This window comes from Phycodurus eques, chromosome 13 (assembly GCF_024500275.1).
Source record: "Phycodurus eques isolate BA_2022a chromosome 13, UOR_Pequ_1.1, whole genome shotgun sequence".
NCBI classification, from domain to species: domain Eukaryota; kingdom Metazoa; phylum Chordata; class Actinopteri; order Syngnathiformes; family Syngnathidae; genus Phycodurus; species Phycodurus eques.
The window spans coordinates 8,420,436-8,444,524 of NC_084537.1; the positions used below are offsets into that span (position 1 = coordinate 8,420,436).

The window sequence follows — 24,089 nt, forward strand, 5'->3', positions numbered from 1 at the left end:
AAAACCTTTACATTTTTCACAAAAAAAATCTCATGATACCATTATTGAAAAGAAAATTGAAATCTTGTTTAAATATAGGATTTTTTTTTCAGTTGCAAATTTACCAGAATAAATTCAGAATTTTTTCCCCCAAGGAAAACAATCAATATCGCCAGAGTCGTCTTGAAAAAGGGATAATAATATAAATAATATTCATAATAAATATAGGTGTAATCACAGGAGAATAATTTTTTTTTTTAAGAAAAAAGTAGATTTTTTGGGGGGGGAATTGTGCAATGTTTGATGATAAAAAGATGATTAAAAAAAGGTTATAACATAAAATACAATTTGATTCCAGAAACTGGTATTGCACGTCACAATTTTTCTTTTAAAAACTTGCAAAGAAAAAAATTCGATGTATTCCGCATCCTTCAGTTTATAATTTGGCTTTAGTGTTGGTGTGAGGGCAGCTCAGCCGGCTTCTCAAGAACTCCTCCACCTTCTTCCAAGCGAGCACCTCAGCGCGGACGTGAGCTCGGGGTTCGCCGCCCCATATGACGGGTTCGCGCAGGTACCCATGCAGACCTGAGTGGCAGTGCGGCCCATAGGGTGGCTCCAAGAGGTGACCGGCCCGGGGGTAACACACGGTCTCCACATTCTCATTCCCGGCCCGCCTGAGTGAATCGAGAAGAAAAATGTGTTGGTTTTTAGTCGAGTCAAAAATTTGAAATCTTAGAAGAAGAAAAACCTTGAATTGTTTGAGAATAAAGTTAAGATTATTTTTGGAAATGTCTAAATCTGAAGAAACTAAAGTAATATTTGTTTAGAATAGTTATAAGCTTGAGAATATAATGTATTTTTCAAGGGGGGAAAAAATTTGAGAATTTTTAGAATTGCTTTGCATTTTTTTAGAAAACCAAATGTTAATTTATTTTGTTGAGGAAAACAAGTCTGTTTTTTTGTGCTCATTGTAACACTGGTTAGTTAAAATGCAATCATTCATCTCACTCAATCATTTGTAATTCATTTATTGTTAACATAAAAATTGTAAAATAAACTATTTAGTTTTTTGTTTGTATACCTTTTAAATATCATTTGATATACTACAATTAAATGTATTAAAAAAGCATGATTTAACTTAAAATACAAAAATTGGCAAAATAAACAATTTGACATTTTACTTTATAGTGGATTATAATTAAATCAATTGTAAACAATAAAATCATAATTGATTAAAGTATGTTTTACATAAAATACAAAATTAGTCAAAAAGACAATTTGATTTACTGTATTTTATTAAGTGGTGGCATAATTATTGTCCAACGGGTTTAAGAATTAGCATTAATTATTTTCATTACAATACAATATTTTACTTAAACAATACAAATATTACACAAATAAACCATTTGAAATATGTACTTGATTAAATAGTGTGTTGATAAATCATGAAGGAAAAAAAAAATCTATATATATATATATATATATATATACACAAAATTATAATGAGCAAAAAAAAATCATAAAAGTTATTTTAGATAAAATATAAAAATATTAGTAAAATAAACCATTTAATAAAAATATTTTATTAAATGGTATAAAAATATTTTATTAAATAGCAGATTGACTAGTCATGATAAATTATAAATGATAAATTGTAAAATTGACTATGAAATATTTTATCCTCAAACAGTTTTACGTTCACATGTGAATGTAAAACTTTTTTTTTTTTTTTTTTACATCATCTCCCCACCTGAGTCGTGCCACCATGCTCTCCATGTAGGTCCGACAGTCGTAGTTGAGGTCGTCCTCGGAAGCCAGAAAGAGGAAGTGGGCACTGGCTTTCTCCACGGGGATCCGGCTGGTTCGGTTGTCCTTGCCATTGGGGTCCCCGACACAGAATTTGATGATCCTGGTGCCGTCTGAGGTGAGCATGATTTTGGTCAGGTTCGCGGTCAAGGGGGAGAGGATCTGTCGGCCCCGGTAGTGCAGAGGGGTTCCGATGTTGGCGCTGCAGCCGTTGATCCAGACCACCGCACGTACGCCGGGCAGGAAGGATGCCAAGGACAGGGCAATGTCGCCCGCTTTGGAACGCCCGATCACGCCCAACCCGTCACTGCCCACCTGGAAGCACAAACAACAACTAACTGACAGTGACACCATAATAATACCAACACCAGGGTTAGGCTTTCAAATTGGAGTTGAAGTCCAGATTAGGTCTTCAAATTTGGGTTAGGGTTTGGATCACTGTGGATAGTGGCGTTGCATTGATTTAGATTTGAGATCAGCACAGCTTTTGTGTGGAAGATAAAGATTAGGAGGTGAATCGCTAATTGTAAAGAGTGGCCTGACGGAAGCCTCTCCTCAGTGCAAGACACATGAAAGCCCGCATGGAGTTTGCTAAAAAAAAAAAAACACCTGAAGGACTCCGAGATGGTGAGAAATAAATTCTCTGGTGTGATGAGACCAAGATAGAACTTTTTGGCCTTAATTAATGACCCTAAGCACACAGCTAAAATACCGAAGGAGTGGCTTCAGAACAACTCCGTGACTGTTCTTGAATGGCCCAGCCAGAGCCCTGACTTAAACCCGATTGAGCATCTCTGGAGAGACCGGAAAATGGCTGTCCACCAACGTTCACCATCCGACCTGACAGAACTGGAGAGGATATACAAGGAGGAATGGCAGAGGATCCCCAAATGCAGGTGTGAAAAACTTGTTGAATCATTCCCAAAAAGACTCATGGCTGTATTTGCTCAAAAGGGTGCTTCTACTAAATAATGAGCAAAGCATCTGAATACTTATGGCTGTGTGATATTTAAGTTTTTCTTTTTTAATAAATCTACAAAAATTTCAACAATCGTTTTTTTCTTTCAATATGGGGAATTCTGCTTTGAAAACATCTGGCAGTGAATTAGTTCAAGTGAGCAGCAGAAGACTCAGGACAGAGCCCTGAGGGTACCCTGTGCTGAGGGTGATGACACTGGAGGTGTGTTCTGTCCAACCCGCACTGACTGATCAATCGGTGAGGGAAGTCTAGCAGCCAGTTACAGGGGGATGCTGAAGCCCAGGCTGTCCCAGCTTGTCTATCAGATGTGGTGAAATGATGGTATTAAACGCTGAAATCAAGTCCAGGAACAATATCTGGACGAGTGGTGTTCTCTTCCAAGTGTGCAAGACTCAGGTGAAGAGCGGAGAAAACTGTGTCCTCAGTGGAGTGGTTCAACCGGTAGGGGAGCTGGAAAGGGTGGAGCGGGGAAGGGAGACTGGACACGATGTGCTCCTTCACCAGCCTCTCCGAGCACTATATCACAATGAGAGTGAGTATTACGGGCCGGTAACCGTGAGTAAAGTGATTTGATGGTTTTTTGGCACTGGGATGATGCTAGAACTCGAGACATGGTGGTTCTATGACTTGGTCCAGCGAAGTGTTGTTTGTTACAACACTGGCCAGCTGGTATGCAGATTCACTGAGCACCCACCCAGGTAAGCTACCGGGTCCTGGGGCCTTTCATGTGTTCACTACGCACAGAGTCTTCCGTAAATTAGAGTTTTTAGACAGGATGAGTGTTTGAAGTTAGTTGGCCTTTCGGTTTATTGTTTCAAATGAGTGTTTTAAGCATGTGTTAGTGTTTCAATTTAGGATAACGACGGATTGATTTATGGTGTGGTCACCTTGGGGTGCTGCTGTAGGAAGCGGAGAGCCTCCTCAAAGTACTCCAGTTCCAAGTGCTTGATGTTGGCTGGTTTGTCGTAGAAGACGGGAACGCTCAGGACCACGAAGCCTTTGTTGGACAACAGGCTGCCTCGCTTCTCGGACATAAAGGTGGACAAATCCAGCACGCCCGGGAATGGTCCTTCACCTGCGGTAGTCACATCAAATCAAAGCACATTTGTCATTGGAGTTAGCAGGGTTCAAGAGTGCGATCATTTTGGTCGCACATGCGCCCTAATTTCTCAACAATGTGCTTATAAAAAAAAAAAATTAGGTCGCACTGGTGCAGCCAGCCATTTGAGGGGAAATGAAAGTCTCTGCGACTCTTGAAAACCCTTTGGTTCAACAACAGACACACATTAAGCCCATGGTGGTCCAATCAGAGATAGTGAAGGGCGAGACCCCCCTCTGATTTGGCGAGTTCCAGATATTCAAGGACGTGTGCGTTTACTTTTGAAATGTGTGTGCAAAGATCTATCAAAGATAGAGAGCTGCACAGAGAACGAAAGTGTTAGCGTATTCGAAGCTACGTTTTCCGACGGCTAGCCTGATGGAGAGCCTTCTCACAACAACAAGCTGGTATCGCAAATTTGTATGGAACATATATCGGAACAAAACATGCCAACACAACAAACCTCGCAGTTGAAAAAAAGTGAAAAAGTCCATCTAAAACAACCACTTTCTGTACCGCTTATCCTCACCAGGGTCGTGGGCGTGCTGGAGCCTATCCCAGCTATCTTCGGACGAGTGGCGGGGTACACCCTGAACTGGTCGCCATCCAATCGCAGGGCACATAGAAACAAACAACCATTCGCAGTCCCATTCACACCGACGGGCAATTTAGAGTCTTCAACCTACCTACCATGCATGTTTTTGGGATGTTGGAGGAAACCAGAGTACCCAGAGAAAACCCACGCAGGCACGGGGAGAACATGCAAACTCCACACACACACACACACACACACACACACACGAGGCCGGGGTTTGAATCCCCGGTCCTTAGTTGGCCACGGTGCCGCCTCTAAAACAACCGTTCCGCCGAATTTCTTCAGCTGAGAACAAAAAACACGAGGAAACATTGAGGGCCTGCCAAGTCCCGTCAGCATGCAATTAAAGAAGCCTTTGCTCAACAATGCAAGTATAAACGTGACAGCATATATGATGCACGCTCACTCCGTTACCAGTTCTATCGCGAAGCCATTCAACATGCTGACAAAGCAGTGTTTAAAGAAATACTGCAGACCTTTGATAAGCAGTATGCATCTCGATTGCAAAACAGGTTGCTTTGATTTGCTTGTTGTGATGTTACTTGTTGTCACTGTTACCAAATAAATGTTACTTTGCGCTTTTTCTTCAGCAACTGGAAACTTAATTGGCAGTACATTGCCTGTTAATGTTTTAATAACTATACAATACCGCTTTGTCAAATGTTTAATATTTACTTTTAAAACCTAACTAGGGTTAGATTTTAAAAGCATTTTGGTTGAAGTTTTAAATGAAGAAGCTTGGTCTTAACCTGGTGGTATGAACAACACCGTGCTACACTTCCCGAGGTTGACGACCTCCCGCGTGACGCCCTCCCCCATCAGGACCCTCTCGTTGGTGGCCTCTGCTAGGGCACCTCCCCGCTCCTCCTCCTCCACGTCCACGCCGTCGTGCACTGAGAACCTGACCACATGAGGACTCAGCGCCTTACTCCAATGGAAATACTTGTGGGGGACAGCTGCCCGCATAGACCACAGCGGGCCCATGGGCTCCACCCCCTCGTAGGTGCCGCACAGAGCGGCGTCCCGGCACAGGTCCAGCTCCCCGCCGCCGTCCGCCCGATAGATGGCCGCCGAGCAGAAGACCACCCCCCGCTCGTCGGTGGCTCGGGCCCTCATGGTGACCACCTGCCCGGACCCCAGACCGGCCACCTTTACATGGATGGGCTCGTCGAAAAGGCAGCGTGTGCTAGGGAGAAGATGGAGGTGCACTTGAGGGAACATGCTGGACTGAAAGGGCGCAAGAGAAGAAGCATTAGTCACTACAGTGGTCAGCTATTTAAAAAAGCAGTTTTCCTATGCATGTAGCGTATATTGGTTTTGGATAAAAACGTAATTAATTTTGGAAAAGAATACACTGGAAGCCAACGCCTGGTTTAGTTCCGGTTTAGTTCGACTTAGGTTTAACGTTACAATCAAACTATCTTTGTCTCGTAAAGGGACACCACGTCTCTTTTTTATGCGTGTAAACTTCAGGAAAAGCGACAAAAAACTTCTATCAATCTCTGTTATCTAGAAGGCTGCTACATTTATGAAATGAGAGTTCTCGATGACAGCGGTTTTCCGGTTGTACTCAAACACACACAAAACACTCAGGAAGTGGAATTTTATAGAATATTTAATTAAATCTAAAAGGGAAACCTACAGGGAAACAATGCAGAGGGATTGTACTAAAAAAAAAGAAAATAATACTGGTAAAAGAAAAATAGGCATACAGTACGTAAAGAAAAATAGGAAATTGTGTGTGGCTGGACTTAAAATGTGCGTGAATAGGTTACAGCGTGTTGACCTAGTACAAAGTTGGAACTTGTGTGAAGCTGGTATTTTACCCTAAAATTATTAGGCACTAATTTCGTACATTCTGACAACAATTGTCATGCTCTACTCACTACCGTAGATCAGTTGGCCCTGTGGATGGTCTATCTCCGAGCCTGTCGGAAAAAAGAAGAAGCTTCAGACGAGGAAAGAGGACAAAAAAAGGAAAACAAAACAGGCGGAAAAAGGAAAAAATAAGTTGCTCTTCATGCGGGACAGGGGAAGTGGAGAAGAGCGTGCCCATCGATTCAAATGTAGTCTACATTTTGGCTCAGAAATGTTTTTTTTTTTTTTTTTTAATGTGTTTAAAAATCACATATTAATCTAAATACTCCCTACTTTGTACTCTTACTCGTAGATCAAGCATATAGGATGATTGTCTAAACTTTAGTCTTGAAAATCAACTAATTGTTCAATACAAAATCATTTCATACTGTTTGGCTTCAAATCAAGAGGACAGTTCTCAAAGTCTCATAGCCGAACCTGTAAACTGACACATTAATAACACAGACATAAAGGCATACGATTAGAATATTCCTGGAGGTTTGTTTGTTACAAATGTGGGAGTTCAATGTCCACAGGCAGTGTCTCTAACCACCACTGGGGGTGATCGTGTTCCATTGTTCAGCAGTCATCAATCACCTCCTCCCCTAGTCAGCTGTGCAAAGTCATGAGGAGGTTTTACGGCTCCAAATGATATAAACCAGGTTTCCTGTGTCTAGTTATTGGGGTTGCTATGACAACCGGGCCATAGTCACTACATGTATGATGTCAAAATGGTGCATCAGTCACTACAGTGGACAGTGTTTTAAAAAGTGGATCATCAGTCACTAAATTGGACAACTATTTTTTTTCTTATGCATAATGTCAAACTTGTGCATCAATCACTACTGTTGACAGCGTTTCAAAATGTGGATCATCATTCAATATAGTGGGCAACTACAGTTTTTGTCCTTATACATGATGTCAAAGTTGTGAATCAATCACTACAGTTGATGATTACTCTATTTGAATAAGTCTTGACTTGAAAGTTGTGAATCAGTCACTACACTCAGTCACTAATTAAAAACACTTTCTTCTACATGCGTGAATCCTGATGTCTTACTAGTGCATCAGCTACTACAATAGAAGGCTATTCAAATGCCGTTTACTTCTACATGCACGAGATGGCCGACGTATGCCGTGTAGAAGAAAGCAGCTTTTAAACAGTTGTTTGAATGGGCCAGTTGATACTACAAGTACAAGTCCCAGAATGTACTGCAGCACTGTTAGTGCTTATGTTGCTATGTCAAAAAGGCAGACTAGTCAGATACTCCCCACGACGGTGGTCTTTAGGGACAAAAGGATAAAAGACTGCAAGAGCCTGACGACGTGCCCCTTTAGAAGATGGAACGTTTTAAACTTCGCCCTTAGAAACAGCTTGCCAGAATGAGCCGCCCGAGTGTTTTGCCAAATTTGTCTGTCCCACAAATGTCACTTTTACCTGAGGAAACTGTGCACCTTGGACCGTGTTTGAACTTGGGTCAGATGCTGAGTCAACACAAAGTTGCTATTGAAGGGCAAAGATGAGTAGAGCAGAGATGACAACTATTACATGCAAGCCTGTGTCGTTTCTGTACCTTCTTGTACCTTTATAAAAAGATGACAAACGTGTGTTTCTTTTTTCTTTTTTAAATTAATGCCTTGTGTTTTTGATACTCACAAGAAATGCCAAGTTTAAACTGAAATCTATATTTGTGTTTGAAATTACCTCACTAGAAATGTTTGTTTGATTGAAGACTCTAAATTGCCCGTAAGTGTGAATGTGAGTGCGAATCCTTGCTCGTTTCTATGTGCCCTGTGATTGGCTTTATAATAAATATAAATAGAATAAATAAATAAATATAAATAGAATAAATAAATAAATATGGATTGAAAAATATGTTAAACATATAAATTCAGTACATAATATGTACATATTAATCTGACTTAAATATCTATATGAAAATATATTTGTATTTTGTTGGTAAAATGACTCGAAAGGACTTGAAAATCAAAGAGTAGGACTTGCGACTTAACTCGGGACATGCGTTTACCGACTTGCGACTTGACTCGGGACTTAATTGTCTCGATTTGGGACTTGAGGGCAAAAACTTGAGTTACTTGTGACTTGCAAAGGAATGCATTGGTCCCACCTCTGCTAAATAGTGTTGCACCAGCTCGTATTAAAAACCTTTGAATTAACATAGAGAACACTAATTTTACAAGACAAAAAATAACTTACCTCGAAGGACGAAAGTTGGGTCACTTTGGTCCGGTTTAACGTGTCCCCTGCGTCTTGTCTTGTGTTGTTAAAGCTCATAGGTTTCACTGCAAGCTTCATTTGTGGACATTTTATGTGCAAGATTAACTCGTGCGTGATTTAACGGGAATGTTTAGCATGGCTCAACCCCGTTTCGGAAGGAACGCTCAACTCAGTTGTTGTTGGACACCAACTGCGCATGCGCACACCAAACGCTATGATTTTTCTTTTTTATTTATCAATTATTTTTTTTGACCAGGTGTTAGCCCGAAGCTAAAATAACTATTAATATCGTTAAACGTCATCTTTAGTTGGTTGCCAAAGTAATAATCAGGCTGCAGTTTGAGTAGAAACGTGTAACGAGCTTTTTGACAGTTGAAAACTCTTCGCGTACAACTCATACAAGCAGGTCTCTTCTTTCGGCATTCAGTTCAGGCTTTTATTTTGAAATAATTAATTTAAACGCTGTTCGTTTGAGAAATACAGTTTAATGGAATCTGTAATGTCGTGTTTTAGGCAGGAGAACGAACTCGGAATACAGAGATTGTTTAACATTTACTTGTTGTCCACTAAATTGTACAACTATTCCAATAGATGGCGGTATATTTCACAAAGAATTTAAATCCGTAGAACATCAATAAACGAAGAAGAAGGGGGGTGGGTGAAGCATGTGGTATTATATGTTTTGCAGATATAGATATTCAATCACGTAATTTGTTAATTAGTCCAAAAATATCGAGTGTATATTACATAAAGAGGAACGGTCACAAACGGCAGCTATTACATAACTTTCGCGCTTCTGGTACTACAAATTTACTTAACGTCACTACCGTGACTACGGCACACGGGAGGTCCAAAAAGAGAGAAGCAGCTGAGGTGTTGTACTTAAGTGACACTATTCATTCCCCGACGCCACGTCTGGACGTCACATTAAATACTAACACTGGAAAAACCGTATTTGACTTATAATGAGAGTCGTCATAGGTATGTAAACTTCTTGGACATTTAAAATGTGTATTCGGTGAAGGAAAGGTCAATGTGACACAATACTCGTTGTTGTTAGCATTCTGAGACTGTAGTTTCACCAATAATGCGACGTCTACCCTATTAACACAATACTGTATATGTACATATATAATAGTAAGCCCTACTAAATGTTTATAATGGGGAAAGCGTCTCCTGTTTTTTTTTTTTTTGGTCCTGACTTGTTTGTGCCAAAGTCAAAGTAGATAACTCGTTTTGTAAGCATGTTATGCGCATGCGCAGTTTGTGACCGTTTACCTTGTCGAAGTGCCTTAAGGGACAGTCTAAATTCAGTTTTCTTCACAAATGTTAATTTATCTACTAGTGATGGCGAGATGAAGCTTCATGAACACTTTAGCCATTGGTTCGAGTAATGGTTCATTTATTGATGCTTCATTGCACACGAAACTACCTGCTGGCCATGTGCATAATCACAGGCAGCTGTATCTTTACCATATACAGAATGTGTTCCGTTGCATTTTTGCTCCTGTGAAGGACAATGTATTCCAAAACAATGTTTGACCAAGTAATTTCCCTGCATAAAGTGTCAAATATATTATGTTTGAACGTTATCTGTGTGCTTAAAATGTGCATCATCACTGGTATGGCAGGTTGGAAACTGTTTTTCTGTCACTTTGGGAAAATGGCATGAACTTAAGAGGGCAGAGGATTTTGAAAGTGCTTTTTTAGAAATAACAATTTATCATCATTTTTGTGTTAAGTGATTCGTTCAGGAGCAAGATTTTTAAATTGCGGGTACAGTTATTTCGTCTCTGCCAGTGAGGTTTTATTTTACCTTACTTTCTGTGAACACAATAAATACTTTCCCCATGAATAAAATAAGAAACGGTGGAAAATGCAGTTTTTTATGAACAAATGAAATTGATAAGCCTCAGTGGTAGTTCTTTCGAACTCAGGCGATCACCATACCCCAGGTTGAGAGGGAGTACACCACTTGGCTATTAGACCAGGCTGCAGGGCTGGTGGCCAGCACCCTCTTTCCAAGGATTCAGAGGAGTGACTGAATCGCTATCCCTACTGTCCAAACTCTGCTGTCAACACTCTCCAAACTCTATGAGCCTGTACAAACTATACAGTCTTTATCCAAACTGAGCTGACCACAACTCTATATTAAAAATAAAAAAAATACACACATTTTACACACGGTTTAGAGTGCTGTCAAACCTCGCAGCAAACACTGAAGCGCTTCCCGAATCGGTCACGTGTTACAGCTGGGCAGCGAGGCTTCGGACGTCATCACTTCCGGGTCCGCCCCTAAATGAAGGAAGCCTTTGTAGAAACGCCCCCTCCATTACTCGACACACGCCTCGAAGACTCGGCACATCACAATTATGTACTATCTAATCTAAATTAAGTGCTGCATTCAGGGACAGTCCGACATCGAAACGTCATCACGTGCTTATGTTTTACATTATCCGTCCATCTGCCTGCCCATCTACTTTCTAGCAAGTGCTGCTTTCACGGACAGTTTGAAATCATATACCATGTCACATATCGATCTATCTATCTATGATTTCCTTGTAGGAGGTGGTTCTGGTTTTGTGGGTTGTGAGTTGACTCGCCTACTCAGAGACAAAGGTCATGAAGTCACGGTGATCTCCCGCCACCCCGGTCCCGGCAGGATAACATGGGTACGATGATCTGGATGTGATTATTTCCACATTTCGTCTGTCGTTGAAGGCATCACAACCTGGCATTTCCTCCTCCTTGCATCCGCCAGGGTGAGTTGGAGTCATCTGGCCTCCCGCCATGTGAGGGCGCTGTCAATTTAGCAGGAGAAAATCTCATGAACCCGCTGCGATGGTGAGCGTAACCTTACTGCCAGCTTGCACTATAGAAATAAGAACAACAAGCAATAATCCACAAAGAATAGTCAATGGCACATGCAATGTCTATGTCATATGGTTCGGGCGATGGCTCCTCTCGTGAGTTATTAACAATAACTGCCACCTTGTGCAATATAAATAAACACAACTAGGAGTAATACACAAATGAGAAGAAAACAAATCCATGGCATATGCAATCTTTCCATAGTTGTTGCAGTCACTCCTCTTGGCAGTTAATTCATGATAACCCCCATCTTGCAAAATAGAGCTAAACACGATGACTAAACATAACCCCATTGAAAAAGAAAAGTGATGTTCTTTGCGTTTCAGGTGGAACCAAAGCTATAAGAAGGATTTGTTTTCCAGTCGCATCGACAGCACAAAAGCTCTGACTGAAGCGATCGCGGCATCCCCCAGTCCTCCCCACTCGTGGGTCCTGGTGTCAGGCGTTGGTTAGTTATTTGGTGTAAATGTATTGTTTGATGCTAAATGCTAGTGAGAGTAGCTTATGGACTGAAATATGTGCCAGCAGGAACTGAATTTGACTCATTTATATTTCATTTTCTACACTTGAATAATTGCATTTACGTTTTTTGAATCTGAAATGATCAAACTGAATGTGAAAATATATAATTGGAATTTTCATTGCGGCTAAAAAAATTCTTACATTCACTTTCAAGTTGATTGGACTTCAGTTTCAAACTAATAAATTCAATTTCAAATTATATTATTCAGATTCAGTTTGTAAATGCTATTATTGAAGTGCAGAAATTAAAATTCAAAAATAAATGATTCAAATTCAGTTCCTGCTGGCACATATTTCAGCCCATAGTAGCTCGTTTTGTGTCTGCAGCGTGCTATAAGCCCAGTCTGACAGCCGAATACACGGAGGACAGTGAGTGGACGCCGTTCGATTTCCTCTCCAGGCTGGTGAAAGAGTGGGAAGCCGCTGCACTGCTGCCAGAAAGTGTGACAAAGACCACGAAGCAAGTGGTAGTCAGGCCGGGTATGTAGGAAATGATATATCATTATATTATATATATTTATTTTTTATAGATGCACAAAAAAAATTACATTGATTTTGAAAGCGTGTATGAACCCTAAATCGCCCACTTCGAGTGTTTATAAATATGCAGGTATATACAATTATTGCAATGAGTTTCCCTTTTTAAGTATCAATTCTATACTATTAATTTGTGGTGTTGCCTTGTCTATTTTCTGTTTTTGTTTTCAATATGTAATTTCCCAAAGTCATTATGCAAAAATGTGACATTCATGTACAGTATTAAACTGGAAAAACACTTTTCTATTCATCAATAATGTATAATAAACAGTTTTATTCTTTACCACAGAAAACCAATTCTTTACTGCACGATAATGTGATATTTTGCCATTCTACAGCTCATAATTCCCAGATACTGTAGTGTTTAAAATATATGAATTTTAAATCCTATTTTTTCCATCACACTAAGATTGTTTTAAATGTGCTTTTGTTTGTTCTATTGATTTAAAAAATCCTTAAATTTAAATAAATCCTTTACATTTGTAAATGAATTTGCTTTACGAATAATACAGAACATCCTAAAATATTTTCCTTTGTTTTACTTACAAAAACATACTAATGACTAATAATCCTAAAAAACAAAAACCTAAAGTAAACCTGGATGCACTGATATTTTGCTTTTTTTTTTTATTTTTTTTTACTGATAATACAGCCTAAAAACATTTTTTTTAGATGGACAACATATTTAATACACTACAAATATTTTAATATTTAGCTTTCACTGATCATGAATCCTCCAAAACATTTTAGATTGTTACTATAAAAAATAGTTTAAGAAACATTTTTCACAACAGGGGCAGTGTTGGGCCGTGATGGAGGCGCCATGAAGCAGATGTTGCTTCCCTTCTGGTTGGGCCTGGGCGGCACCCTGGGCTCTGGCCAGCAGCCCTTCCCGTGGATCCATGTGTCGGACCTGGCTGGCATCATCGCCCACTCCCTGGTGCCACCCTCCGATGCGCCACCTTTCTCGGAGGCCCCCTCTGGTGCACCGCCATCCTTCCCCCAGGTCCTCAATGGGGTGGCGCCCGCCCTCAACACAAACTACGAGTTCACCAAGGAGCTGGGGCGGCTGCTGAGTCGTCCCACAATCCTCCCTGTGCCCGCCTTCGTGCTTAACACGCTGTTGGGCTCGGAAAGAGCCATAATATTAGCTCAGGGCCAGAAGGTGGTACCCAAGAGGACTTTGGAGACCGGGTTTCAGTACAAGTACCCAGACTTGACGTCGGCCCTCAAAGAAATTGTCGCCAGTTAAAAAAAAACTTACACTATGAGGGAAAACCTTAAAGTCCACCAACTGAGGGCAGTGTATTACTATTAACGGGTTGTTCATGTACTGTAATAAATATGGTAATCCTAACTTCCTTTGCATGTTTAGCTCCACTGATGCAAAAACAGCATTTTGCATCATGTTTACACTGTATAAAAGGACAAAAATAAATATTTAGAGCTGTATTTATTACTTATTCATAAGCAATATATGCTATCTTCCTCAGCATAAGCTATAAATTGGCATTTTAATGCTAATGTCCTGAGCATGTGTTGTAAATTTGTGCTTTAATGCTAACTTGGTTAGCATAAGTTGTTTGGGGGAGGGGGCACAGTATAGTACTGTATTACCCCAAATGTTGAGTTCCTTCCTGCTCTTAAGTGGTAAGTTAATGCTAACTTCCTTAGCATGAGTTGTAAATTAGCAGTTTAAGGCCCTTAGCATTGATTGTAAGGAGGCACCATATTACCCCCCAACCCCAAAAACAAAACAAAAGACATTCCTCTACAAGGAGGAATAAGGTAATGCAAACTTCCTTAGCATACCTTGTAGCAGTTTAACGCTATCTTCCTTCACATGAGTTATGGGGTCATCATATTGCCAACTTTAAAAAATAATATATATTTTTTAAAATTATCCTCGACTTAGATAAGTAAATAATATATTAGCAACGCTACCTTTCTTAACATGGGTTACAAGTTAGCAGTTTAATGCTAACACCCTTAGCATGAGTTTTAGGAGGCATCTAATGTCCTTGGTATGAGGGATGAGCTAGCAGTTTAATGCAGATTGCCTTAGCATGACTTCCAGGGGCAGCGTATTACTGAAAAAGTTGTGATGAAGAAGTAAGGCAATGCTAATTTCTTTAGCAGCATGTTGCTGGATTTTATTAGCATGTCGTTGTTTCCGCATCATCATCACTCTTCAACATTTTGGTCAGTTGTCCTGAACCAGAGGAAGTTGGTCACCCCATTCACTGCTCCGGGCGCAGCGATACACGTCTCTAAATGAAAAGAACAAAACAAAACAAAAAATCAAATACCTTCATCAGGAAAGGCTCTGAATGTTTATTTGAACATTTCTAATGCTAAGGAAGTTGGCATTGAAATGCTAACTTACAACTCGCCCTAAGTAAGTTAGTATGACCTTATTTCTTACATGAGAGGAGCAACTCTAACCTGTTCGGTTATATGCTCCCCGCTTAGGAAATTTAGCTTAGGAAATTTGCAATAAACTGCCAATTTATGCTGCGTTCCAGAAAAGTTTTCCGACCTCCGACCAGGTAAGTTACGTGAAGTTATGTCGAATAACTAAATAAAGATATTTTTTTATAATCTAGTAAATTATGTTTTACCACTAACAATTTGTGTCTACATTGTCAAGTGATGTCAGATTGAAGCAACTGTGAAGTTGGAGTAGATATTTTTTCTCTGACTTCGTGATTTGGACCTCCCAGTTTGAGAGGCGTTCCATTATTTCTGTCCTGTTATAATGTTGGTTTGACCTGACTCATGACTCATTGCTGGAGGTCAAAATGTGTTTTGACCAACAAAACAAAAAAATTAGCGCGATCAGCCATCTTTGTTGTTTTACATTCCCCTGGAACGCTTTGAGCTTTTACGCTTTTCTGCAATGCAGCATTAGCACTCAACTGCTAACTTCCTTAGCCATCGACTTCCTCAGCTCACCGTCCGTGTTTGTGGGCGGTCACCACCACGTGGTCCAGGCGACCATTGGGGCGACACAAGTGGCAGTGCACGTGTCTCGTCCTGGGCTGCGGGGGCGCTATCAGCCTAGACCAGTCCACCAGCGCATCAGCCTCTGGGGGGCGCCGCCGCTCTCGGGTCATAATCAGGTAGCTGAACTTCTCTGTCTGACTGTTGTGCTTCAAAAAAAAAAAACGTAATAATTAGTGTGTTGTAAGTTAGCCATTTTATGCTAACTTCCTTGGCATGGGTTATACATAAACATTTAAATACCCCATAAAGCGGCATGTACAACTGCTGGAAGTTGCAAGGAGTGACAGACGCTAACTTGAGTTTGGGACACGTGGCTTCGTGAGGACACTTAAAAAAAAACAAAAACAAAAACGAGATGCATCACAACATATCATTACATTAACAAGTATAAATTATATAAATAAATACCGGTGCAAACACCGAAGCTGGTCTGGTGTCATAGACGGTTTTGTCTTTGTTTTGTAAAAGAGTGTCTCGGGCCTCCATGAGCATTTGATGACCTTCTTTGGTGCCGTTTTCCACCAATAGCTGAAACAAACAAAAGTCTATGGTATTCTATTTTATTTGATTCTACTAGATTGTGATTTATGATTCCCACCAGGTAGGTGGCAGTCTTTCTCCACAGCGTGACAACTGCCTCTTGCCGCTCTTGCGCGTTGGGAATTTCCGACAACGTGAAGGCAGACGACACCAAGTCAAACTGCACCTGAGAGAACAAAATTGTTCCTCGTTCAGCTGCGTAATGAAACTGCCGAAAAATGGTTCCTTGTCCACTTAAGTCAGGAAGGTTTTGAAAATGTTTCCTTTCCAAGCTAAGTCATTATGATACCAACAATTGTTCATTGCTTAGTACATCATGAAAGTTCTGCCGTGCTTGGTGCAGTCATGAAAGTTACCAAAATGGTTCCCCACACGGCTACGTCACGACGGTACCAAAATGCTTGGCTGTCACTAAAGTTACAGAAATGGTTCCCCGCATTGCTATGTCATCCAGGTACCAAAAATATTTCCTTAGCCAGCTAAATTATGAAGGCATCAAAATGGTTCCCTGCTTGACTATGTCATCCAGCTAAGTCATGAATGTGCCTAAAATGGTTCCTTGCTCGACTAAATTATTGGTACCAAGAGGGTTCCTCGTCCGGCGAAGTCATGAAGGTACCTAAAATATGCAATTGCTTGGCTATGTCATGAACGTTATCAAAATGGTTCCTTGCTTGGCTACTTAATCAAAGCTACCAAAATGATTCCCTGCTTGGCTATGTTGTGAAAGTTATTAAAATGGTTCCTCGCTTGGCTACGAAATCAAGGTATCTAAATGGCTCCCTGCCTGGCTACATCATAAAAGTTACCAAAATGGTTCCCTACTTGGCTACATCATGAGGGTAGAAAAACAACTGTTCCTTTTCAAGGTTAATAATTAAGGTAACAATTAGGGTTCCTGGTCTGGCGAACTCATGAAAGTACCTAAAAGGGTTCTTGGTCCAGCTGGACTGGGTCTCACCTTGGGGGACACAGGGAGGAACTGTCTGAAGTAGACGTGTTTGATGTGAGTTTCAGCATGTTCGTCGTCACCTGCACAACCACAGAAAAAAACAATCAGTTCAAACCAATCTAATGAATGCTTCAAATATGATTTGAATTTGTGGCGTGAACGTGCCTGTACCTTTAAGAAGCCGTTCTGCCAGAATGTTCATAGGCCCTGATCTGTCCACACACACCAGCTCATTCAGTGTGTCAGACCAGCAAGCGTGGGATGCCCTGTGGAATTAAATGACAAATGTGGACCAGAAAGAGAACTAGTCTTGCTTTCAAATAAACTCTCAATGTGAACACAAACAGAATTGAGTAAATTTTTTCTTGGTTTGCTTTTAAAACCACTTTTAAGATAACTGTAAAAAGAACTATGAGCTCATGAAAACACCTGCAGGAGGTGGTCTTAAGTCAGTACACTTCAAGTCTTGGAGGACTTTATCAAACCTGTGCAATGTGAACACAAAGTAGTCTCGCTTCACTTTATTTCCAAATGTATGCTGTATATACACTACAATATGTGCTAAAAACATTGTTTTGTCTCCTCAGTCTCATCTACCACATCAGGTGTGCCCGTAACCTCACCACTGTCTCTCTGTTGAATCTAGTGAGAATATTCTCATTTAGAGCTTACATCCAACCATCCATCCATCCATTTTCTGAGCCGCTTCTCCTCACAAGGGTCGCGGGCGTGCTGGAGCCTATCCCAGCTATTATCGGGCAGGAGGCGGGGTGCACCCTGAACTGGTTGCCAGCCAATCGCAGGGCACATACAAACAAACAACAATTCACACTCACAATCACACCTTACGGGCAATTTAGAGTCTCCAATTCATGCATGTTTTTGGGATGTGGGAGGAAACCGGAGTGCCCGGAGAAAACCCACGCAGGCACGGGGAGAACCTGGAAACTCCACACAGGCGGGGCCGGGGATTGAACCCGGGTCCTCAGAACTGTGAGGCAGATGCTCTAACCAGTCGGCCACCGTGCCGCCCACAACAACATTATGTACAAAATATGTAAATAAATGGTGACATCATACTTTAACTTTACTTATTGTTTATTCACATACTGACGATAAACAGATGAGTGCTGCGTTACCACTGCGTTTCCACGGATGCCCACTAGGTGGCACACAGGATTTTGAAAAATTTGATCCAAATATCGATAGTATCGATATCAAGTCAGTATTGGTATCAGATTGATACAAGTGTGATGGAATTTAAACCGTAGTTTTAGTTTCGTTCTTGTATGCATTGCAGCGGTTTCGTCAAAGAGGCGATAGCCAGGTTGTCAGACTCGCTGTTTCTGTCTCAGTGCTGCGCAGGCACACTTTGGTCCTCCTCTTGTGGTTCAGTGTTGTGACTGAGCAGTGCAAAGCAAATAAGCAAGCAAGCCGCTGGCTCAGGTCCGCCCGCCTACCATCACACACACAACGCATGTATGCACAGAAATACAGAGCACAAAACTGCAGAGGGGAAGAGGAGCGCTGCTTAGCTATATTTGCAGGCCAAAAATGACATCACGGCAAGCTGTACATTTTGTGAAAAGGCTGTAAGGTGCAGTGCTAACACTGCAAATATGAGAGTAGCCTCTGGGTCTGCTGCTCTGTGCGCAACACAGCAACGGAGCAGGTGACTGACGTAACAATTGCTCAATACAACAAATTGATAATGAACTTCATTGCAAACACTTTTAGTTATCGATTTTATCAATTTGTTGTTGCAGAAGGCCTCATTTCCATAGTATTGATTGAACTGAAGTGGATGTGAAAGGGAAGTGCATCCACATTCAAATTAAATGTGAAATTTAATTTTTTTTTTTTTTTTTAATGTCCCTTTTTTTTTGGCTTGATGTACTTTTTTAGTTCTGCCAACCTTATCCAACATGACCACAAAAGTGGTGCCAGTTCAACTCTACCTTGTATTTAACGTACACTGAATGAAGTGAAGTGGACCAGAAAGAGAAATGGGTCCGAGTTAACTTGCAAAAGCAAGCACTAATTGAGTCCTTTTTTCTGCTAGCTTGCTTTTCATCCACTCTAAGACAACTGAATTCAGTTTTTAACATGGACAAAAAAAGCAAACTGGAACAGAAAAAGAATTAAGTTCTTTTAGGGTTCACGTTGCAAGTTAAATGGGAAAAAGATCCTGTTCTCATTCTGGCCCACTTTCGGTCTGATCAGAGGCCTGGATCAAGACAAAATCAAGAAAAATAAAAGTAAACTTGGACCAGTTAGTGTTCATACTGCACACTTTAAGGAAAACTGAATGACTGCAAGAACAATTATGTGACTTTGTGACTTAATTTTTCCAAAACCACTATCGAACTGGATCCAGTTTGGAATACATGTGAAAACACCCTAAATTCACTTACCAGGCCACCGTTCCCAGCCCGGACCCGAAATCCAGGAGGGACTGAGGAGCAAAGGTGGGATCACGCTTCTTTATCTGACACCAACACAGACAAAACATGTAACATGTTGCCGGGAAGCAAACACTTAATTTTTTGTACTGTATGAGTTATTCATTTTTATAGTTTCTCAATTTTTTTCCCATATCACTCTCTCAATATATTCTATTTAAATGTGAGTATATTGTGTTAAAAGTCTGTTTGAAGACTGCTAAATTATTTCAAGAAAAAAAATAAAAAAAATAAAATATTCTACAAAAGTTTTTTTTTTTTTTCACATATTTCTATAGGTATTTCTACATCGCAGATTTTTTCACCCATCGTGTGGGAGGTTCTGGAACATAAAGCTCCACGATGGAGGGGGGCTTACTGTATTAATTTTTACACATTGCAAGATTTGTACAAACTTTTAACAGACCTCGTTGAGAGCCCTCCTCACGGCAGCGTAGCCTCCAGCCATCTTGGCTGCCATGTAGACCGCACCGAGCTCCTCGTCATACCTAAAAAAATTGTGCTCATTTATTTACAGTGGTGCCTTGAGATACGAGTGACTCGACTTGCAAGTTTTTCGAGATACGAATACGTTCGGCTGATTTTTTTTTTTTTTTTGCGTTGGCTTTTGAGAGCAAACATTTTAAATACGAGCGCTATATGGTGGCAATGAATACAATTCAACTCACTTCACAGCAAGCAGCAGTTTTGCAGATAGTGAACAGTTTTTAAAAAAAGAATTCAAGCTGTTTATGGGCACCCCTAGTTGAAGTTTACCGTCACACTAAACATAAAACAAAGGGAAGGGAGAGACGACATGAGATCGACTGTTTTCACTGAATAAATTAAACTCGCATCCCAAGCAATCACTCTAAATAAATGGCAAAAATCCTTGGTTTGTAATCTGCATAGGAATATAATGGTGACGTTGTACAAATACTTCAAAGGAGTCCAGTGATAAAATGTCCGGCGGAGCTCAGACAACACCCTCCTCTGGATGCGGTCAGCTATGGCTTGCTCGTCTAAATCTGCAATGCAAAATAAATAAAGACAAATTAATAACATTCATATATTTGTTGATATTCCTATCACATCATATGTAGTTACCTACCTCCTCCTTTCTCCATGGCCTTCTCCCACAGTTCCTTCTCCAGACTCACCGCCATCTTCCTCACGGCCGAGTCCTCCGTGGCTCGCTTCCTGCTCCACAGGAAGTTGGTCAACTTGCGAGCTCGGTCGGGAAGCTGCGCCACCTGAGATCCTAAGAAATTACATCATGTAATATTATCATAAACAATAATACTGGTTTCTAGCCATTTAGGTACCTAATATGTTTTCCTTGCCTTGCAAAGTCATTAAAGTACCAAGATTGTTTCCTTTTCCGAGCCAAATCATTAAGATACCAAAAAATGGTTCGTCCTCCTCCAGCTAAGGGGTGATTCATGAAGGTACCAAAACTGGATCCTTGTCTGGCTAAGTTATTAAGGTCATAAAATGGTTACTCATCCATTTCAACCGTTCAGGTACCAAAAATGGTTCCTCGTCCAGTTAAAATATTTAAGTTCCTAAAATGGCTCCAAGCCTGGCTGAGTCGGGAAGATACCTAAAATTGATTTTTGTCCAGCTAAAATACCAAAACGAAAAAAAGGTTCCTTGCCCACTAAGCCATTAATGTACCAAAATGTTTTCTTGTCAAAGTAATTAATATTTGACATGTAAATAAGCGTTGCTCTGGCTGGATTCTTGATATTCTTAATTTAAATCTGCAAAACAGCTACACCCTGATTGGCCAATGGCGATACTTCGATGTAGGGTCCTACTATCATTGGGAACAGTGATGCCAGTAACACGCTACTCAAAACATTTGGTCCGGTGATGTCATAAGTACTCTAACATGTTACTTTTCATAGGAGAGTCGTCAGGCTACAGTTACTTTGATTTATCTGCAAATAGTTACTCTTTTTGTTCACGAGAACCAGATTTTAATATGCTTTTAATATTAAAATATGCAATTTATGCACCAGCAACAGATAGCATCAACAAACTACAGTCCTTGGGAACATGAGGCAAGTCAATAACCAAGACACTCGATTCAGTGACGGTGCATGTCATAAGTGTAGATCAATTTTCAGCTTTTGTTTTAGTAATGAACAATAAAATAGATGAAACACACTTTATTCTTAATTATCCATAACCAAAATGCACACAACGACTAACTATAATATCGAAAAAAAGGCAAAATATTTATAAACGGAGTCGTCTGGGGCAATGACGTCACGTGATATGTTGCACGTTTTCCGCACATATTTCACTCACGTGTACCCAAGCACCGAGCGGCGCAAACACAATGGACGCTGACGAGGGATTGGCATACTTAAACTGGAAATAGTCACTACTTCGAGTTTCTCTAAAGACGACAATACTAAGGTTCGTTGCACACACACACACACACACACACACACACTTGCCTTCATGGACCCCCACACAATCGGCAGGTTTGCTAAAGTCTGTGTCTGTCTGTCTATGTATCTATCAGTTAAGAGTCTTTAAAGACGTGCACTGAGAATGGTTGCATATATTTAGGGGGCTATTTGGCATGTCAAGTCTGCACGAAGTTGCTCATATAATGTCGCTTCAACTAAAATCATATTTAAGTTATTTTTTCATGTTGATGACATCATTCTGTAACCTGTGTGGCGTACATTACCAAGTAATGGGTACTGTTTAGCTCATGCTTTTTTTTGTACTGTGGATAAGCGTTATGAAAGAGGATTATCCTGCGCTCCATTTCAAATCACTTCAACGTAACCAGCGTGCGGCGACGGGGCGTTCATCGCTCGTGCGGATTTTGAGGACAATAACTGCCATCGCTATTTAACCCACAGTTATATCATAAATTATATATATAGTTAAGTATTGCTGAAAAACACAACATATATATAAATATATACATACACACACACTTTATTTGCATGGCTTGGTGGCTGCCGCTCGGTCGCTCACTCGAAGCCCGTAATTGCACTTTCAGGGGTGTGTGAAAGCTTATGTTTACAAAATCATCTTCCACAAAATGGGCCCGAACACAGCACAATTCGGGTTCCAAAATGCTTGGGAATTTCTTCCAAAATGAATTGAAGCAATTTGTTCCTCAACTCCTCTGAGTTTGGCAGGTGATGCAAAGTTTAGGCTTTGCACAAGCCACAGCCGCATTGTCACTCTGCCATTTTTCTTGAGATGAATAGGCGTGTAGCAACCACCAAGTTGGCTGGTACTTGAAAATTATTTGCCAAAACTACATCACAACAACAGCGATTTTAAATCATAACATTTACAAGCACTTTGGTGTTGAAAGGCTGTTGCACTCAAATCGACAAAATATATAGACGTCAAACTTTAACCGGGTTTCGGACTCATTTTGACCCATGTTATGCATAAAACACTAAAACAAATTGGATTTTGATGGCATGGGACCGTTAAGGTACCAAAAACAGTTAAATGCTCAGATTAAGATATTAAGATACTAAATATGGTTCCAACTTCCTTGTCTAAATAAGTCATCATGGTACCAAAAAATGGTTCTTGAACTAACTGTGGATAATTGAGCGGGCGGCCATCAGGAGTTCCTCAGGCAGGCGGAGTGTTTTGAGGTGGGTCAGCCCCGGATGTCGTTTGTGTGGTTCTCCTTTGAGAAAATCTGGTTTGGACTGCGGGTTTGCGGCTACGCTCAAACTCTGGGGATAAAAAGAAAAACAGGTCAATATGCGTAACCCAGTGTACCCACTTAAAAACGGCGTATGTTGCATCATTGTATAAGTTCAGGGGCATCGAACGGGAGGGGGCACTTGACAACTGTCGGGCCCTGACCATTCATGGGACCCGGCTGTTTGACAGTGGGTAAAAACCCTCTCTCCCGTTGACAAATTATATCTGAAATGAACAATACTTTCGCACCATTGCCCTCCCTATCCCCTCCCCATTTTCTGTATGGTGCATAATACGGTGCTACGCCCCTGTACAAGTTATATTTTAAATTCAAATTACAAGGAAAAAAGGCAACTGAACGTAGCAGACACATCATACAATTAAACCAACACTATTACACCCATAATAATAAAACAATTAGGATATCCACTAGACAACGCGTCTAAATTTGACATTAACAAAGGAGATCGTTACGATGCTGCGTTCAATGACGACGCCATACGCTGCACTCACCCTTATCGTCGCTATCCTCCTCACGACGCTTGCCCGCTGGCATAAGATGCAAGAAACGTAACGCTGTGTCGTCATATCTTACTATTTCATGAACTAGTGCGCTATTCATCAAAATTACATGAGGTAGAAACTTTCAGCCGCACTTTGTAGGGGGCACACTTCCTGGATCCTTCGACAAAATAACTCCGTGTTGAGGAGTCAGGCGGAACGTTGTTCGTCACACTGATTGTCCCGTTTCATATTAAGTGGTTAGGAGTTCTCACTCCGAGCCATCATTTGTGGTATTGAACTTTATTTAAAAATGAAATAATGTACATTTATTTACTATTAAGTCGATTATATAAAGCACCATTACGCATGCGTCCAATTAGGGGTTCCTCCTCATTTTCCAAAACGTCGAAGTGAAGCATCTGTCTGTCATTGACGATCACTGGCGTCGCCGGCTGACTGA

At 40.7% G+C, this 24,089-nt stretch overlaps 3 protein-coding genes across 5 annotated transcripts; 1 reads left to right on the forward strand and 2 right to left on the reverse strand.

The window, feature by feature from the left end:
* Positions 1-268: 268 nt before the first annotated feature.
* LOC133411525 (acyl-coenzyme A thioesterase 2, mitochondrial-like) lies at positions 269-8,724 on the reverse strand. Of its 2 annotated transcripts, none has more exons than XM_061694029.1 (6): positions 8,534-8,724; positions 6,348-6,386; positions 5,208-5,685; positions 3,652-3,839; positions 1,730-2,100; positions 269-653 (listed from the first exon to the last, which is right to left on the reverse strand). In XM_061694029.1, the coding sequence occupies exons 3-6, from the start codon at positions 5,677-5,679 to the stop codon at positions 416-418; spliced, it is 1,269 nt and encodes a 422-aa protein (XP_061550013.1). In that variant the 5' UTR covers positions 5,680-5,685; positions 6,348-6,386; positions 8,534-8,724; the 3' UTR covers positions 269-415. The 2 variants fall into 2 exon arrangements, with proteins under 2 accessions (XP_061550013.1, XP_061550012.1); XM_061694028.1 differs by having other exon boundaries at positions 6,345-6,386.
* Positions 8,725-9,226: 502 nt separating this feature from the next.
* Positions 9,227-13,963, forward strand: sdr39u1 (short chain dehydrogenase/reductase family 39U, member 1). The gene is made up of 6 exons (XM_061694063.1): positions 9,227-9,535; positions 11,120-11,226; positions 11,316-11,398; positions 11,752-11,873; positions 12,275-12,427; positions 13,279-13,963. Exons 1-6 carry the CDS (start codon positions 9,520-9,522, stop codon positions 13,734-13,736), a joined length of 939 nt encoding a protein of 312 aa, XP_061550047.1. The 5' UTR covers positions 9,227-9,519; the 3' UTR covers positions 13,737-13,963.
* A 662-nt stretch (positions 13,964-14,625) lies between these two features.
* mettl17 (methyltransferase like 17) lies at positions 14,626-23,816 on the reverse strand. 2 transcript variants are annotated; one of them, XM_061694048.1, is made up of 13 exons: positions 23,639-23,816; positions 23,013-23,154; positions 20,535-20,684; positions 20,364-20,451; positions 19,851-19,932; positions 19,397-19,470; positions 17,154-17,248; positions 16,992-17,062; positions 16,089-16,196; positions 15,899-16,018; positions 15,731-15,817; positions 15,440-15,636; positions 14,626-14,754 (listed from the first exon to the last, which is right to left on the reverse strand). In XM_061694048.1, exons 1-13 carry the CDS (start codon positions 23,711-23,713, stop codon positions 14,688-14,690), a joined length of 1,356 nt encoding a protein of 451 aa, XP_061550032.1. In that variant the 5' UTR covers positions 23,714-23,816; the 3' UTR covers positions 14,626-14,687. The 2 variants fall into 2 exon arrangements, with proteins under 2 accessions (XP_061550032.1, XP_061550033.1); XM_061694049.1 differs by lacking the exons at positions 15,731-15,817; positions 15,899-16,018; positions 16,089-16,196.
* Between the last annotated feature and the right edge of the window lie 273 nt (positions 23,817-24,089).